The 17,887-nt window shown below is 35.4% G+C and overlaps 1 protein-coding gene across 5 annotated transcripts in view; it reads right to left on the bottom strand.

The window, feature by feature from the left end:
- The window catches only part of LOC126167061 (probable protein phosphatase CG10417), a 95,002-nt gene that overhangs the window by 13,267 nt on the left and 63,848 nt on the right, over positions 1–17,887 (bottom strand). For 2 of the 5 annotated variants that reach the window (XM_049920452.1, XM_049920450.1), the window contains 2 exons: positions 6,846–7,023; positions 1,305–1,539 (listed from right to left, as the gene is read on the bottom strand). In XM_049920452.1, coding sequence (XP_049776409.1) covers positions 1,305–1,539; positions 6,846–7,023 — 413 coding nt within the window. Of the gene's footprint in view, positions 1–1,304; positions 1,540–6,845; positions 7,027–7,164; positions 7,270–17,887 lie in introns of all 5 variants that reach the window. The other 3 variants (XM_049920449.1, XM_049920448.1, XM_049920451.1) reach the window with 3 other exon arrangements.

Raw genomic sequence — 17,887 nt, forward strand, 5'->3', positions numbered from 1 at the left:
AGTGATGTATAGTTGCACCTCAATGTTTTTAACAAAATGATCACTCACTATTTTTATCTGACAATTCCAAATCGATTGATATCGTAATTTGTCTTTGAGCAAATAACTGCAACTCAATACACATTTTCTTTAAAGACAGATCTAGTACTGGATTCTCAGGACTCTAGGCATAATAAGTTTCAAAGCAAAACTTATGAGTTCTTCAGCTTTAATTAATACACATGCAAAAGTACACAGCAGACAGTACTGCCAGTGCAAAAAGAAAATGAGTGAATAGGGTACTCATCATGAATTTGCACTTTTAATATGCATAGAGATGAAGAGATTTATTCCCACTACACCAGGTAAGTCATCTGGATATGTGCAGCCAGGGCATGTTGCTAGTGTATTATCTATAAATAGGACAACATTAGCGAAGTTAAGAGTTTCATATGAGGCAGTAACAAGATATTTGTAGAATAAACGAAACACTTAACTTCGCTAATGTTTTCCTGTTTATAAATAAAATCGCGCGCGCGCACACACACACACACACACACACACACACACACACGAGAGAGAGAGAGAGAGAGAGAGAGAGAGAGAGAGAGAGAGAGAGAGAGAGAGAGACTAACCTGGGCTATTTATGGATAAAGAAGAACCAGAACTTAACGTCTCTGTAGTCCTGTCTTATTGAGCCTAGCTTGATCCAGGACACTGCATAAACCTTGGAGAGTACAGTTTCTTCTCACGTATTTCTCTTTCGTCATATGAATTACCTGACTTCTAATAGCTACCTTTTACTAGGGTACATGATTGTAACAAGACTTAATACAGGAACATTAATAATACTCTATGTTATGTATATTGTGACACATTTACATTATCTGACTGTACAGGGCTGTACAGTAAGTAATGTACAAATTATCCAAATGATTTTACTTTTTAAAAATTACTCAGTTAAAGAGTTTTTTACTGCAAATAATACTTTGCAAATACTGAGAAGAATTGTGTCACTTCCACAAGATATGTAACGTATAACACAAGTGAAGACCCAAGTATCAATTGTGTTAAGACTTTGCCCAAGTTTCTATTCAGCACTGTGCTTGGCCTATTTACATTCTCACAATGTTTCATTCATTTGTACAAGTTTACTGTGCTTTCATAAAATTCCAATTCTGTAGCTTCCTGAGAATTATATTCAATCCTTAGATATCAGCAGCATATATAACATGTTCTTTTTAAACACAAACATATTCAAATTCTTGAAAAGAAAATAATATGTAGATATTTCTAGCACACACGAAAAAAATTCAAAATATTACCTATAGCCCGTGATAGATTCAAGCCACCATTAACTCTTCCATCAGTAGTAACTTTTCCTCCTGCTTTCTCTATTCTTTCCAATTCACATTCATCTTCTGGCTTGTGGTCTAAACTCATTTCAACAGCTTGCCCATTACGACAAACTACACATCGAGAGTCTCCTGCATTAGCTACATAGAGTTCTTGCCCTTTCAGTAGAGCCACAACTGCAGTACATCCACTATCCGATCCCGGCTGTAATTAAAAAGAAGACACACACACAAGTCATTAATCCTAGATAACTTTGTACACTAAAGGCATACAAGTTTTAAAATCTCTCTACATTGTGAAACATGCAACTAATTAATGTGTGGTAACATTTTCACAGCCATTACATTCACATACTGAAAAATCAATACGGCTGTATGTGTGTTACTCACAGCTGTGCTGCAGATTTTATTTATGGTACAAATGGTGTAGCTGAGGAGATTCTTAATTTCGTAATATAATCTACACTTGAACTCATTTCTGTTGTATGCAATTTTGTAACTTTGAAGTATTAAATAAGTTGATACTAAGCACTTAACTCCTTTCGAAGTAAAATTTAGCTCTCTAATGAGAAACAATATTAATTTATAGTTGCCAACAATCTTCTACATGTTATATCAACATGTGTGTTAAGAGGACATAATACAATTCCCCACCAAGAGTCTGAGAAGAAAGTAAAATTTAGAGTTTTATCAATATCAAAGACTGCATAGAAGATTCGCATACTTCAAAAGTGTGGGGTTTTTCTGGAATATGTAATGTGATATTCATGTTGTGGTTTTGAAAAACTGTTATTGCTATGGCCCAATATGTTCTGCCAGTCGTAAAAGGTGACGAAAAGAACAAACCACTAATAGGGCTAACCCCCCTTTTAGTGTGATTACTTGGTTCAGGACAGAACTAAAGAAGCCTCGGACAAGCGCCGTCATGGTCGGGGACGACGCTTGAACCCTATGCCCGCCCACAATGGTGACACTGCTAGCCAACTGGAAAATGATTTAAATCCAAATAGAGGTGTTTTGCAGGATATGCTTCCTGCAACTACCCTAGAAGGAAAACAAAGACAGAGGATGAGATGGTCAGATGAAGTTAATCGACACCTCATGTTCTGTTATTACCAAGCAACAAACCTAGAAACCAACACAACTGGATACAGATCACAAGTATACACAACATTTATTACCAGATACCCAGAATTAAAATTTTTAACAGAACGACTAGCTGATCAGATCCGTGTAATAATCAAAAATAACAGGATACCCCAGTCAGAATTAGAAAACATCAAACAACAAGTACAACAAATACTAGAACAAAATAATGTGCAATCAGAAGAAGAAGAAAATACAGTAATGGACTCAAACATCCCAGAGCAAACAAAGAACAACACGCATCAATTAAACAATCAGAGGAAAATGAGAACAAGCACAAATAGAACACGAAGTGACACACATGTTAGATATAGAAGAAAAAATTCCAGCTGACATATATAGAATACAAAGACACAAATACAGACATTAGACCATTCTTGCATAGACCACCAAATAACCCACAAGTCAAAACAACAATAACAACTATCAACACAATCATACACAACAAAATAAATGAAAATACAACTATGGAAGAGTTACAACTACTGGTTTATGTAGGAGCACTCACTACACTAAATATACACACTAGGCAGAGATCACAACCAACCAACACACAGAAGAAACCCACAAAACCAGCATGGCAACACAGGCTACAGATCAGAATAGAAAAACTGAGAAAAGACATCGGACAGCTAACACAATTTATAAGAAATGAAATATCAGACAAAAAACGAAAAAGGTTAGGTAAAATTTCACAACAAGAAGCAATAGAGCAATTAGATGAAAAGAAGCAGAAATTACAAGCATTGGCCAAACGACTTAGAAGATACAAAAAAAGTGAAACTAGAAGGAAACAAAACCAAACATTCAACACAAACCAAAAGAGATTTTACCAAACAATAAATAACGCACACATTAAAATAGACAATCCACCAAACATAACAGACATGGAACACTTCTGGAGCAACATATGGTCAAACCCGGTACAACATAACAGGCATGCACGGTGGATACAAGCAGAAACAGACTCGTACAAGATGATACCACAAATGCCTGAAGTGATAATTTTGCAACATGAAGTCACCTGAGCAATTAATTCTACGCACAATTGGAAAGCCCCTGGAAATGATAAAATAGCAAATTTCTGGCTAAAGTAGTTCACCTCAACACATTCACATCTAACCAAATTATTTAACAGTTACATTGCAGACCCATACACATTCCCTGATACACTTACACATGGAATAACCTATCTGAAACCTAAAGATCAAGCAGACACAGCAAACCCAGCTAAATATCGCCCCATAACTTGCCTACCAACAATATACAAAATATTAACTTCAGTCATTACACAGAAATTAATGACACATACAACACAGAACAAAATTATAAATGAAGAACAAAAGGGCTGCTGCAAAGGAGCAAGAGGATGTAAAGAGCAACTGATAATAGACGCACAGGTGACATATCATGCTAAAACTAAACAAAGGTTGCTGCACTACGCATACATTGATTACCAAAAAGCTTTTGATAGTGTACCCCACTCATGGTTACTACAAATATTGGAAATATACAAAGTAGATCCGAAATTGATACAGTTCCTAAACATAGTAATGAAAAATTGAAAAACCACACTTAATATACAAACAAATTCAAATAATATCACATCACAGCTAATACAGATTATGCGTGGAATATACCAAGGAGACTAAGTCCTTTCTGGTTCTGCCTTGCTCTGAACCCACTATCCAACATGCTAAATAACACAAATTATGGATACAATATTACTGGAACATACCAACACAAAATCACACATTTGCTATACATGGATGATCTAAAACTACTGGCAGCAACAAATCAACAACTCAACCAATTACTGAAGATAATAGAAGTATTCAGCAATGATATAAATATGGCTTTTGGAACAGAAATTAAAAAAAAATAGCATAGTCAAGGGAAAACACACTAAACAAGAAGATTACATATTGGATAACCACAGCGACTGCATAGAAGTGACGGAAAAAAGAGATGCCTATAAATATCTGGGATACAGACAAAAAATAGGAAGACATAATACAAATATTAAAGAAGAACTAAAAGAAAAATATAGACAATATAGACAAAGACTAACAAAAATACTGAAAACAGAATTGACAGCAAGAAACAAGACAAAAGCTATAAATACTTATGCTATACCAATGTTGACCTACTCATTTGGAGTATTGAAATGGAGTAACACAGACCTAGAAGCACTCAATACACTTACACGATCACAATGCCACAAATATAGAATACATCACATACATTCAGCAACAGAAAGATTCACATTAAGCAGAAAGGAAGGAGGAAGGGGATTTATCAACATAAAAAACCTACATTATGCACATATCTAAAAACAAAGATGATGTGACTTACCAAACGAAACCGCTGGCAGGTTGATACACACACAAACAAACACACAAAATTCAAGCTTTCACAACCAACAGTTGCTTCATCAGGAAAGAGGGAAGGAGAAGGAAAGACGAAAGGATGTGGGTTTTAAGGGAGAGGGTAAGGAGTCATTCCAATCCCGGGAGCAGAAAGACTTACCTTAGGGGGAAAAAGGACAGGTATACACTCGCGTACACACGCACACGCACACACATCCATCCGCACATACACAGACACAAGCAGACATTTGTAAAGGCAAAGAGTTTGGGCAGAGATGTCAGTTGAGGCGGAAGTACAGAGGCAAAGATGATGTTGAAAGACAGGTGAGGTATGAACGGCAGCAACTTGAAATTAGCGGAGATTGAGGCCTGGCGGATAACGAGAAGAGAGGATATACTGAAGGCAAGTTCCCATCTCCGGAGTTCTGACAGGTTGGTGTTAATGGGAAGTATACAGATAACCCGGACGGTGTAACATTGTGCCAAGATGTGCTGGCCGTGCACCAAGGCATGTTTAGCCACAGGGTGATCCTCATTACCAACAAACGTGTTTACATTTCAAACCCAGAAAGGATTACAAATAAGGTAATTACTTGTCAAGAGAGGGAGGATGAGGGGGGGGGGGGAGGGGGGAGAACAACACAACATGATTCTGTGTGTGAAGAAATGCATAAGAATCTAGGGAAGCATGGAATAAATAAAAAAACATGCAGGAAACAGAGTTTAAGATGAAAAATAGTGGGCATGGCGGATCTATCTGATGCAAATTGCTCATTTTTGAGTGGCAGAGGTGTAATGAAAGGCAAACTGTAATCAAAGTCAAACTGTAATCAAAGTCAAACTGTAATCAAAGTCAAACTGTAATCAAAGTCAAACTGTAATCAAAGTCAAACTGTAATCAAAGTCAAACTGTAATCAAAGTCAAACTGTAATCAAAGTCAAACTGTAATCAAAGTCAAACTGTAATCAAAGTCAAACTGTAATCAAAGTCAAACTGTAATCAAAGTCAAACTGTAATCAAAGTCAAACTGTAATCAAAGTCAAACTGTAATCAAAGTCAAACTGTAATCAAAGTCAAACTGTAATCAAAGTCAAACTGTAATCAAAGTCAAACTGTAATCAAAGTCAAACTGTAATCAAAGTCAAACTGTAATCAAAGTCAAACTGTAATCAAAGTCAAACTGTAATCAAAGTCAAACCATAATCAAAGTGCCAATGAGACAAGTACAATTCTACTGTTTCTGTTCAACTGTCTCCACTTTGCTTGGTTCAAAGCAGTTTTACCAAAATCACCATACGAGAAATCCAGCAACAGACTGATATAGTAATGATCTTGAGGTTGAAGCTCTTCTGTCTCTCTTTACTTACAAAATGATCTATTTCTGGAGAGGGCCCACCTCAAACAAATCAATTTTTATTTTGTTTTGCTCACAGCGTACCCTCTCCAAAAACAAGTCTAAACTGATAAAATATCATTTTTGGAAGATGACTATTAACAGCCGTCAAGTAATGTACAAAAATGCAGCTGATCGTCAAAGACACATTATACTATTAAAGCACCTTTGTAAATTATGTTTATTTGGGACAAAATTAATCCCTTTTTAGATTTCCATCGTAGAGGCAATGCACAGCTTTAAAGTTCCAGCTATTTTCAGTGGTTCTCTCGGTTGTGCTAATCCTTCAAATACTACTAATAATATCTGAAGACATAAAATAACGGCTGCAGAAATATTTTCTCATGCACGAATTTCAATTTCACACTTTCAATTAACTATGATACATCTAATTCCATTCTGCCATCTTTCATATGAAATATGATGTGGCTTTAATTGTGACTTAAAATTAGCTTCAGTGTATGTAGGTCATTCAAATACCGACGTATTTTTCATGTCCATCTAGATGCACATACTCAATCTTTTATTCTTATTGCATGCCTAATATTCCTCATTCACACTATGCCGTTAATGTGATGAGAGCTTAATTAAAAATTCCTTACTTCTTCTGTCACTTTTGTGCCAAAGTCTTCTTCCTCGTCGTCTGCATCCAGACTGTCATCATCATCGTCCTCATCGTCTCCTTCTTCCTGTTCCTGTTCCTCTTCCTCCTCATCTTCTTCATCTTCTAAGTCTTCTTCTGCCTCTTCTCCCTTTTCACTTTCTCCTTCCTCATCCTCACTGCTAGAAACATATAGTGGCATAAGTTGCTTTTCGACACTTACAATTCCACAAAACACTGAAAAATACAATTTCTATGTTATTAGAGTGTGAGTAGTAAGCTATTGTTAATAATAAGAATGATAATATTGTTCATATTACCTTAAATGGAAATTAAAGATCCCTATTGGAATCAGAAACTTTATAATGCTAAAAATCTTCAGTTTGCAAATATAGAAGAATCTTCCAAACAAACCAAATATAGACCTAGAAATTAATAAAACAATGAACATAAAATGAAAGCTCTAATATAATAACTAATATTCGTTTAAAATGAAATCAACGAGGTAAGTTATTGTTTTACTGGGAAAACAAAGTTAATCAGCCTTGCAAAAGGCTGAATTCTGAAACCAAAATAAAACAGAAACTTACTGTACATCTGATTGTTACACTAGTATTTACCTACAATAATGTAACAATTTTACGAAAGATTATGGAGGGAACAAATAGATGATGAAAGAACTTAAAAAATAATAAAATAAAATGAAAAACTATCCACGTCAATATCTGTGAAGTGTTTCTAAATGTGTTATGTCCATATTTTCTCAGAGTTTGTTAAAAAACGTGCACAAAAGCAAACTTTGCATTTCACTAACAGCAAAAAAAAATGACAGCACAAACTGTATTATTTGCAATCTTGCAGAGCTGGTAAATGGAGAAAGGAGAAGATGGCGAAGATTAAAAGCACAGCTGACAACATCCTTGCTGTTCATTCTCAACAATGCGTGCGTTCGCACACGCACACACCTATCTCTGAGGATGTACTCTGAATCTATGTTCAATCACTTAAACACATTAATAACAAATCCATATGCTATTAACATATTTTGAGTCTGAACAAAAGGTGCAAGCTTATTATATGTCATTCGAAACCTACGTCAGTCATAAAATTCTTGCCAAGCTCTCAGACCTAGTTCCAGATATTTGTCCACAAGCAGCTGCCAATGCAGATAGAATAAACTCTTTTTTTCCCCTCCCCATTCAATAAGACCCGTAACATGGTACAAATTATTATGGTATTTTAAAAACTAAAGGTCCAGACTAGCTGCAGTAAGTTAATTTTCTTTACAAGAACTGCTCTAGTGTCATTGCCATTCTCATGTTGCCTGTAGATACAACATGGGTGAGATTATCTGCATCTGTGGTGGTTGTCCATGTGGATAATTTTAAGTTGGTATGTACTTCTAGTTTGATTTGACAGACATACTGCAGCTATAGTAAACTGTCATTATCCAATTCATACATAACATGTAGTAAATATAAACATACGGTATATATTTTGACACTTATTTGATGTTTCGTTTCCTATAGTACGATTTTAAATGACATCATTTATTATGGTGCTATATGTTTAGAAAGTATAATTAGCTAAACAAAGATAATGTAATATTTCACTAATTGGATTTTGCTGTGAATTATATCTTTAGTAAAAATATGTTTTGTTGCCCATATGTACTAGTCCTTTTCATGTTCCAGTATGTCAAAGTTTTCCACATAATCTTTGTTGAAAGTCTGTGTGGTGTTTTAATAATTCATACGTTTACATATATCCAATTCTTGAAGTATGTTCATAGCGATTTATTTCAGTATTCTGTGTAGTGTATGTAATGCAGCTTCAATTTTGTTAGCCATGTGGTGATTACTTTTTAAATGTAAAGAGAATCTACACTGATAACTGTCACTGTTTCTGGTGCGTTCTTTGAATCTGTCAACTGATTTTGTATATCTCCAGATTGGCATATTCTGAGATTCTGAATGCAGTTTTGTTACAAGACTTGTTAGTACAGAAGGCTAGTTATGTGTGTGTGGTTTTGAATAGTAGATTTATCTTCTTTGATATTTGTTTTACATAAACTGTAGGTATATAAATTTTTCTTTATTTAACTGAGGTTTCTTTAGTCAGACATATGTCATGATGTACTGTACTTTTTATTTTTTTAAATATTTTTTTTACTATGTCCGAGTCAAAATCATTTCTGTGGGATATTTAACTGAGTATTTTAAGTTCTTTTTGTATTGTTGGTTTTTCTAATGGTAAAATAATTAGCCTATTGATCACGGAGTGGAAGTATGCATGCTTTCATGATTTTGGATGAGAGAAGTATGCATGTTTTCTATAACTGTCAGATATGTGATGGTGGTTGCTTTTGCCAATTTTGAGGTCAAGGTAGTTTAGTGAATTGTCTTTTTCTATTTCCATGGTAAATTTTATTCTGGAATGGAAGTTTTTAAGTGTTTGGTGGATTTCTCAGATGTCTGCACGATTTCTATCAATTAGCATTTCTATAACAGTAAATTATTTTATTAATTACTGGTAATTTTGAGTTAAAACATTTCTCTTCCAGTATGTCAAAGTAGCAGATGTGTCAGTTACAATGTTTCCCATAGCTACTCCACCTGCTTGTGTGTATATTTTGTCTTTGAACTCTAAATAATTCTGAGCTGATGTAAGTTTTACGAAGTCTATTATTCTGTGGGTTCTTACGTATTAGACAGTGGCAGTGTACTACATATCAATATGAACATCGAATCGAACTATATGAAGTACCAATGTATAATTATGCAAATGGGTATCTATCACAGGTGCAGATAATATCGCCAATGTTTTATCTGCAGGTTACTTGAGAATGGTACTAAAGCCAAAACAGCCATCAGAAAGAATATTAAACCTACTGCAGTTAGTCTGGAAATTTCCCTTACAAAATGTCATTGCATGTACTATGCTGCAGGCCCAATCTAATGAAAAATATTGGTGATGGTGTGATATGAAATAAGAGGGAATGTTTGCAATATTTATGCTCAAAAATTAAATTAGTAAAACTAATTGAAGGCATATAATCCTACAAATGAAATCTGCAACACAAATTTATTCAGTCATACATCTATGTTCAAGTAACAGCAAAATCCAAACTGAAGGGACAACTAAGAACGCTTGAGCAACACTATCGATAAATCAAGAAATAAAGGACAAACTACAACGTAAAGTACTCTTGAACAAAGACCTGTACACAGTAGTCAAGTCAACAAAGCAAAATTAGGGGGAAAAACTCTTGTCGTCATAAATTTTTGTACAGTGGTAGGGGAGTATGTCATGAACAACATACTGAAAATCTCCACCTGTGGCGTGTGAGTGCTGGGATGAAAGGGTGTGGTGCACACGTTTTCTTGAATAACTGGAAAATCGCGACTTCTAGCGAAAATGTTCTCCAGTACAAAATTAAACTACATTAAATTTCCTACAAAATGTTGTGGCTTCCTTACATGCTGTGCGGTTCTTTCGTGGCTATTGGAGTGAGGAACACATGTCATGCATGAACAGAGAATTCCGAAATTAATTTATTCTACATCTAATATCAAATAGTAAAAATAATACATAACTTCGTTGCTGCATTTGAAGTGTCACATGCTAACAGATTTGAATGTAAACATACATATAGATACAAAAGATTTATAAGTCTGTCACTCTTTAATTTAATGTCTATTCAGAAGATGCTGAGCCCCGGCCACTATGAAAGTTTGTAAAAGTTATTCAACTGGCAAACACACAAAAATGGGATCAGTGCATGAATGTTCAAACTTAATTACACCCACTACTGGAGCTCCGGAGAGGGGATGCTTGTGTCTCACTGGCAGTGGCATAATTGTAAGTGGCAGTGCCCTCGTGCCACAATGACAGCTGTAGGAAACACATCGGCATAACTGGTGGCGCATTATTTGAAAATGCAGCTGATGGAATGGAAGCCAATAGCACACAAAAAACACCCTATTCATTTTCCCTCTATAAAAACGAGTTTCCGTGCTGCAGGGTATGGAAAAAAAAAAAGAAAAACACACACAAAAATTATTGACAATAGTATTTTAAGTGTAAAAAACTGATGTTTAATGCAAACAAACTGAACTTAGAAATAACAGAAAATCTAAATTAGTTGTTACAAAATAATGTCTTATCTTGAATAAGTGCATTTCAGATATCAATTGTATCATCAGATCGAGTAACTGTCCACCAGTCACACACGTGCTACTGTATGGAACTGAAGAGTGAGCAGTTCTGGTGGTGAGGCAACAGACCTTTCCCAGAAGAAAGCCACAACAGTTCTACAGGATAACTAACAATTTCCTTACTAACAGTGCAGGATGATGTTGAGATTTGTGCAGTTTCTCTTCATACATGTTGTATTATTAGTAACTAATATCTATATTCCATTTAGTGTTAACGCATTTTGTGGAAAATAAACTCTTCCTACAAGTGTCTGCATGCAATGCATTTTTTAAAAAGTAAACACTCCACATGTTTCTGTGCATTGCATCACCATTGATTTAAAAGGTGTGCTGCAGGACTGGTATGATTATGGAAGTGTGTAGTTGTTTCCTGCAACATAGTGGTGGTAGAGAGAGAGAGAGAGAGAGAGAGAGAGAGAGAGAGAGAGAGAACTCAGCTGCTCGCTCTTTGGTTTTGCAAACCTTCAAATGAGGCAAGTAAGTAATCTCATTCTGGTGACCTGCCTTCCTTCACACTTCTATCCTCCACCCCTACTCTCTTCCATTACCTCAAGTCACATCACCAGAACACAATTTACCCCTCAATATGGCACTACTGTATGTTGATATGGTACAGCTACAGCTACTTTATAATTTAACAATAAACCTTAATTTTGTACCATTAAAACACAACTTAATTATTTGCTATTTCTCCATTCCCTGAAATGCAGAAACTAAGTTCTGCTAGGAAAAATGAATAAGGACTTTTTGTAGGAACCACAAAGTAGTTTAATTTTGTGCTGTGAAACATTTTCGTGTGAAGCTGCGGTTTTCATGTTATCCACGAAAAACGGAAAAAGTGGCCTTTAAATGCTCCCCTACCCTAGGATGCCCACTTCATTTTCATTGAAAAAGGGGACATTTAAAATAAATTAGAGAAAAACCTGGGACAATGAAGAAAAAGAGAGAGAGAGAGAGAGAGAGAGAGAGAGAGAGAGAGAGAGAGAGAGAGAGAGAGAGAGAGAGAAACGGGACATAAATATTGTATTGACTAAATTTAATACACATGCAAGTTTACCTTTACAATGTGCACTCAGATGATCCCAAATCACTTTTTACAATTATTCTAACACACTATCACCGTACTTTTAACTTTTATGTATTTTATTATGAAGTGCATTATCGTTTGAAATTGTATCATAAAAGTCAGTACATGATACACCATTAAAGCGTGTTTTGACAATGAGCAAGGCGCTCACTGTTTCAACTTTCATTCTTTTTTTTTTCCTTCCTTCATCTGACCACAAAGAGTTCACTAACGAAAACACACGTTCCACGGCAGCATTTGACCCAGGAATTGCCAGACAAAACTCCACCAAATGAATCAACTTTTTCATGTTAATGTTTTTACTTCTGAAATAAGCAAATATTTTACACCACGTTGCACAAACACTTTCTTTGTCTCCTTCACTTTTTATGAAGTTCTGTGCACATGAAAATTCATTGAATAGTTTGTCTTCATCAACAGGAAAATTTGGTACAATACTTTTAACAAAAACACAACAGTCCTGAATATCTTTCCACTGTAGCTGCTCCTTTTCAGTATTAACCCAATCAAATGATTTAAAAGGTGTGAGAAATGGTAAACACCATTCTTTAATATACTCAATGCAAGAGTCATAGAAGATGTCAGCATAAATATGAAATTGTTCTACAGTAATTTCACCCTCTTCTTCCAGCTTTCTTAGAGTTTCATGTACAAAGGATGTGAGAAATCTTTCAGATTTTCTACATTGCAATTTGCCCAATAATTTGTTTATTTCTTGATAAACTTCCACTACTGTGATTTCTTGTTCCTCAATATATTTAATTGTTGTGGAGAAAGGATTTAGCTGGCTAACAAAAAAACGCAGAAGAACAATAGATACAGGGTTATCAAAGAATTGTTTAAGGATAACAGGACACTTATCAAGGGAAATGAAATATGATTTCAATGCAGGAAATATCTCTACAATTCTTTCCAATGCTGGTAGCAGAGATAGCCACCTTGTCTTGCTGTGCCCAAGTACAGTTTTGTATTCAGTTTCAGTAAACTTACAGAATGACTTCACAGATTCAACCCTTACTGTATATATGTGGAAATGCTGGTAGATTTTGTTTACAATTAATTGGAAGTCAATGGATAGGCAATCGGAGCCAGTTTGTAAGGAATTGTGCACCACATGTGCTGGACAGCCAACACCTACTATATTATTCACTGTGTTCCGTTGCAGTTTATAGAACAATTTTTTTTTTCCTTTCCTCTGATTACCACCAAAATTGGTGTTAGTGTTGTCTGCAGAAACTGCAATCACCTTTCCCTCAAGATCATATTTCTTTAAAACCGCCAGCACATAATTCTGAAGTAAATCTGAAGTTTCTACAGCTAAATTAACCAATTCGAACACTTCCACCGTGATGCCATTTTCAGGGTGAAAATACCTGATAAGGGGAGTAACCAAGTTCAAATCCAGTTAATTCGATGTATCAATCATTACAGAAATGAATCCAGCACTTTTCAGTTCATTTAAAACCTGCTGAGCTGCATAAGGTGCAATAACATTTGAAATGATTGCATTACTTTTTCTGCGTCTACATGTGAATTTAGGATTGAAAAGTTTTTTTGACAACTGCTTTAGTACAGTCCATTGACTTAAAGCTATGGTTATGCATTGCACTGTGGTATGCAAACTTAGATTCTTGTGCTGCCAACTGCCTATCCATTTCTGTTACTGATTTTAAGTTTACATAGTAGTCACTCACGCATGTATTTGCTCTTTTCGTTTGATCACTCATGTGAGGTTCCTTGATTCACAATGTCAGACTTTCCACCAAGACCAATAGCAAATTTTGATCTGCACTACGTACATTCTACAGTTTCTCCACTACCAGTGATAAAAGGAAACACTCTTTTTATATTGCTGTTAAAATTACACTTTCGTGTTGGCATAATGAAACAGTGATTGCACAGTGCAAAACATTAACAGTGTGGTGACAAAAGCCAGAGAGCAAGTATCAGTGGTGTAGATTATCTCTGGACCGAAAGGACGGATTCAGTGGATCAATTTAGAAGAGAAGAATCTTCGTTGTTATTTGTAACCTATAGTGCGTTTAAAATTACTTGCGATTTTTGACAGTTCGGTACATGTTTGGGGTATGCTGAACATCATCTCACACTTCCTAGTGTAAATAATTGCGCAGTTAACAGCAAGTCAAACAACCAGTAGCGTAAAATACTCTAGCCAAGCGGAATTATAATAAAACGGGGCATTTGAGCCTCCCAAAAAAAACTTTCGGGACATTTTGTTAAAAACGGGACTGTCCTGGGAAAAATGGGACGAATGGACACCCTGGCCTACCCGAATGTTCACACCTCACAGGTGGGGATTTTTAATATGTTGTTCATGACACTCACCCCTACCACTGCACAATACCTGCAATGAATTTTTTCTCCTATTGACCCTTTTCTGGTCTTCGTTGACTTGCCTACAGCACACCTACTCTTTAAGTAACAGTGTAACCCATTGGTGTTTGATTATATTACCAAATTTATAGTATATTACAAATTAATTATACACATAATGATAAATTTAATAGGATAATGCATACTCAACACTAAACAGAAATCTATGCAGGATTATTAGTCCTCTTTCCAATTTTATACATGGATGAAAGTATCACAAATACTGATTTCACAGACAACGAATCAAATCTACTTATTTCTAATAGCTACAGTACAAGTTTTAACTGATATGGAAAACCTACCAACTAAAAATAACTCAAATTAACAGTTATTGTAGTAAGCATCACAGAGAGGGGATTACGTAATGAGTAAAAACATAATAAATGACCAAAGTCAGAAAACACTACTCTCTAAAGCTTAAATCAGAAATTACTGACATGCAATGCAACAGCAGCAAAATATGATGAAGGGAACAGCACTGTTATATTTAAACATAATGACTGCATAAATAAAGTCATGACTGTTTTTGAAACCAACAACATCACTGAACTGCCAAATAGCCCAACAAATAAATATGTAGCACGAATAAGGAAAAGTATTAAAAATTTTAATGCAATACTAAATGACAATGAAAAGAGAACACAGACTACAATGAAACCAGCATTAAGTGCTAAACCAAAAATACATAAGCCTGTAATTCCCATCTACTCCATAGTGAACTGGATAAATTGTTCAACATACTTGGTAAGCAAAAAACTACACAAATTATCAACAAATACACAAATAAGTAGCTTCGAAAAAACCATAAAACATACAAATTCCACTTAATGGCAAATCTGTCTCTTAACACCACAAACTTAATATGCCAGTACACCAGTACAAGGAATGAGAGAGAGATTACAAAACACAATTTTTCATAATGCAGAAAAACATCTATCTAAGAACTCATGAAATTAGAGACCTTCTAAAAATTATCCAGTAAATGGATCTGAAATAGAAGCAAGGACCTGAACATAAAATGAAAGTTAGGAACGTATTTGTAGCTACCCAAACAGGGGACAGTAACAAAAATACTGGCATAGAGAAGCCCAAAGCACAACATAAATTTATATTCACTTAATAGGCCGATGCTTGGTAATGTTGCTTGTTAGCAGACTGTGTGCTTATATTTATTCATGTTGCACTCTGCACTTCTGTGAGCCATTGTGCCAATTACTTTCGCTTATTCACATAACTATCAGTACATTAACATCAGCTTTAAAGGTGGATCTCTTCCCCCTCCACCTCCCACACCTCAGTGTCCGCACAATCCGGCTCCTGGTATATTACGACAAATTAGATTAGCATTGCACTCTACAGTACTAATTTTCATCAGTACATATCCATTCCTGTATTCTTTTAATTTGGATGGCAGGCTTAATTTACCTGCCTATAATAGGCTTGACACAGGAGAAAATTCAGTTTTCTCTGAATTCAAGTAATTAATGTGAGAGTGGTCAGTATCATCATTATCCTACAGCAACTTAGTTTTATAACATTTGACATGTCAATTTTATACCCATGAAGCTATCTTAAGGGTGAAGCACAATTTTAAAATTAATTCAGAAATATGCTGTTGCATTAATACCTTAATGTTTTATAACTGGTATCAACTTTACACTCATTTGAGAGTTAAAAGAATGGAATTCCACAATTTCAAAAAAAACTATGTTTACATTTGATAATTTACATTGGGTGTGAATATATGCTCTTTGTGGTGAGTATGGGGCCTTGCTGCCACAAGCTCAAATGCAGATGTACCTATAATATTTATTTATTACCTTTAACTTATGTCTAATATGATGGAATTGTTTTATACTTGACTGATTTTATTCATGTTGACCTGTGTGATTTTATTCATGTTTAACTATTTTATCTTGCTGTACTGCACTTAGTTCTCTTATTTCTGGCTGTATATAATGGTTTATACTTAATATGGTTTTACCACTGTTTTATGTCTGATTTTATATGATCATTTTCTAAATGAATATGTGGTTTCAGTACTGCGGCAGTTTCTTATATTACCATATTGTACAAAGTTGTAAAAATTTGTCTATGGATCTTTTTGTTGGCATTTTCAAAACTTTTTTTCATATTACTAGTGTCATCGAGGCATTCAAAATTTGTTGCGTCAGCAAACTGAGTATGGCGTTGAACAGCAACGTATAGGCATATTTTTCTTTTCCTTACAAATTGTAACTTGAGTATCTTTTCATAAAGATTTCTGTTGTATTTTAAATATGTATTTTGTAATTCTTGTTACAAGTGCAGCTAATCACTTAGTAAGAAACTGAAAAAAAAGAGAGGAAAAATGAAAATATGTAAAATAAAGTTGCTGCTAGACGGCACAGCTCCTATCCTTATCCTTGTCTTCCCAATACCTTCCACATTGTGTTGTCTCAGGTGAATGTAGTTCAGCCCTGCACTAATTTACAAGATCTATTTAACTGGAATGAATAGGCAAGTGGTGTTTTAATTGATGTTATTGCATAAGTTAGTGGTATGACTATTTGTCATCAGTTATCTTTACAATGGCACTGTTTCGTAATGTACAAAGTGCTGTGTCATCCGAACACGACACAACCAGGCCAAAAGCACCACAGACTCAAAAATGCAAGCTGGTCCCAGTGCCATAGAGACTCTTGCCACTTACGCGTGTGGCATGTGTGGCACTGAGGATGAAGATATCGACTGTGCCTTGGCCAATTGCCATTTGAGTACAATCCGCCAATGACTGAACGACAACGGACAGAAGCCTACTCTGAAGACAGAAGAGCAGCTCTAGCCCACTTGGTTTTAGATCATCACCCAGGGTTGACTTAACACAGAGAACATCGTTTAGTGAATCCTTAGAAGTAAACAGACAGTAGTTGTAAATTGCATTTGTTATGTACTGTTAAGTTTACCTACGATTTTTTGCTCTTAGCCACTGGGGGCAATTTTTATGTTACATTACAAAGCAGAGTTTTAGACTTCATTAGTCAACAAGTCACGAAGATAAGCAAACCTTTTGAACTCCTTTGTGTGACTGTTACTAATTTGTAGGAGTGTTGTAGACCCTTCGTTCTCCTATCCTGTTACCTGACCCTGGGTTGTAGCTGTGTAGTAGTGGCAGGAAGAAACTGTCTTATCAGTGTACTGCACCAGAAACCATTTCACAACTCACAAACTCTGCCTACCGTAACAACAGTGGCAACTCTGCCTCCACAGCAGTAGTAATGAGAGTTTACGAAACAAAGTACTTGGTATTGGTTTCTGTTTTTGAGGATAACTTGATAATGAGCTTAGCCTCAAAACTAGTCATGA

This window comes from Schistocerca cancellata, chromosome 1, assembly GCF_023864275.1.
Source record: "Schistocerca cancellata isolate TAMUIC-IGC-003103 chromosome 1, iqSchCanc2.1, whole genome shotgun sequence".
Taxonomy (NCBI): Eukaryota; Metazoa; Arthropoda; class Insecta; order Orthoptera; family Acrididae; genus Schistocerca; species Schistocerca cancellata.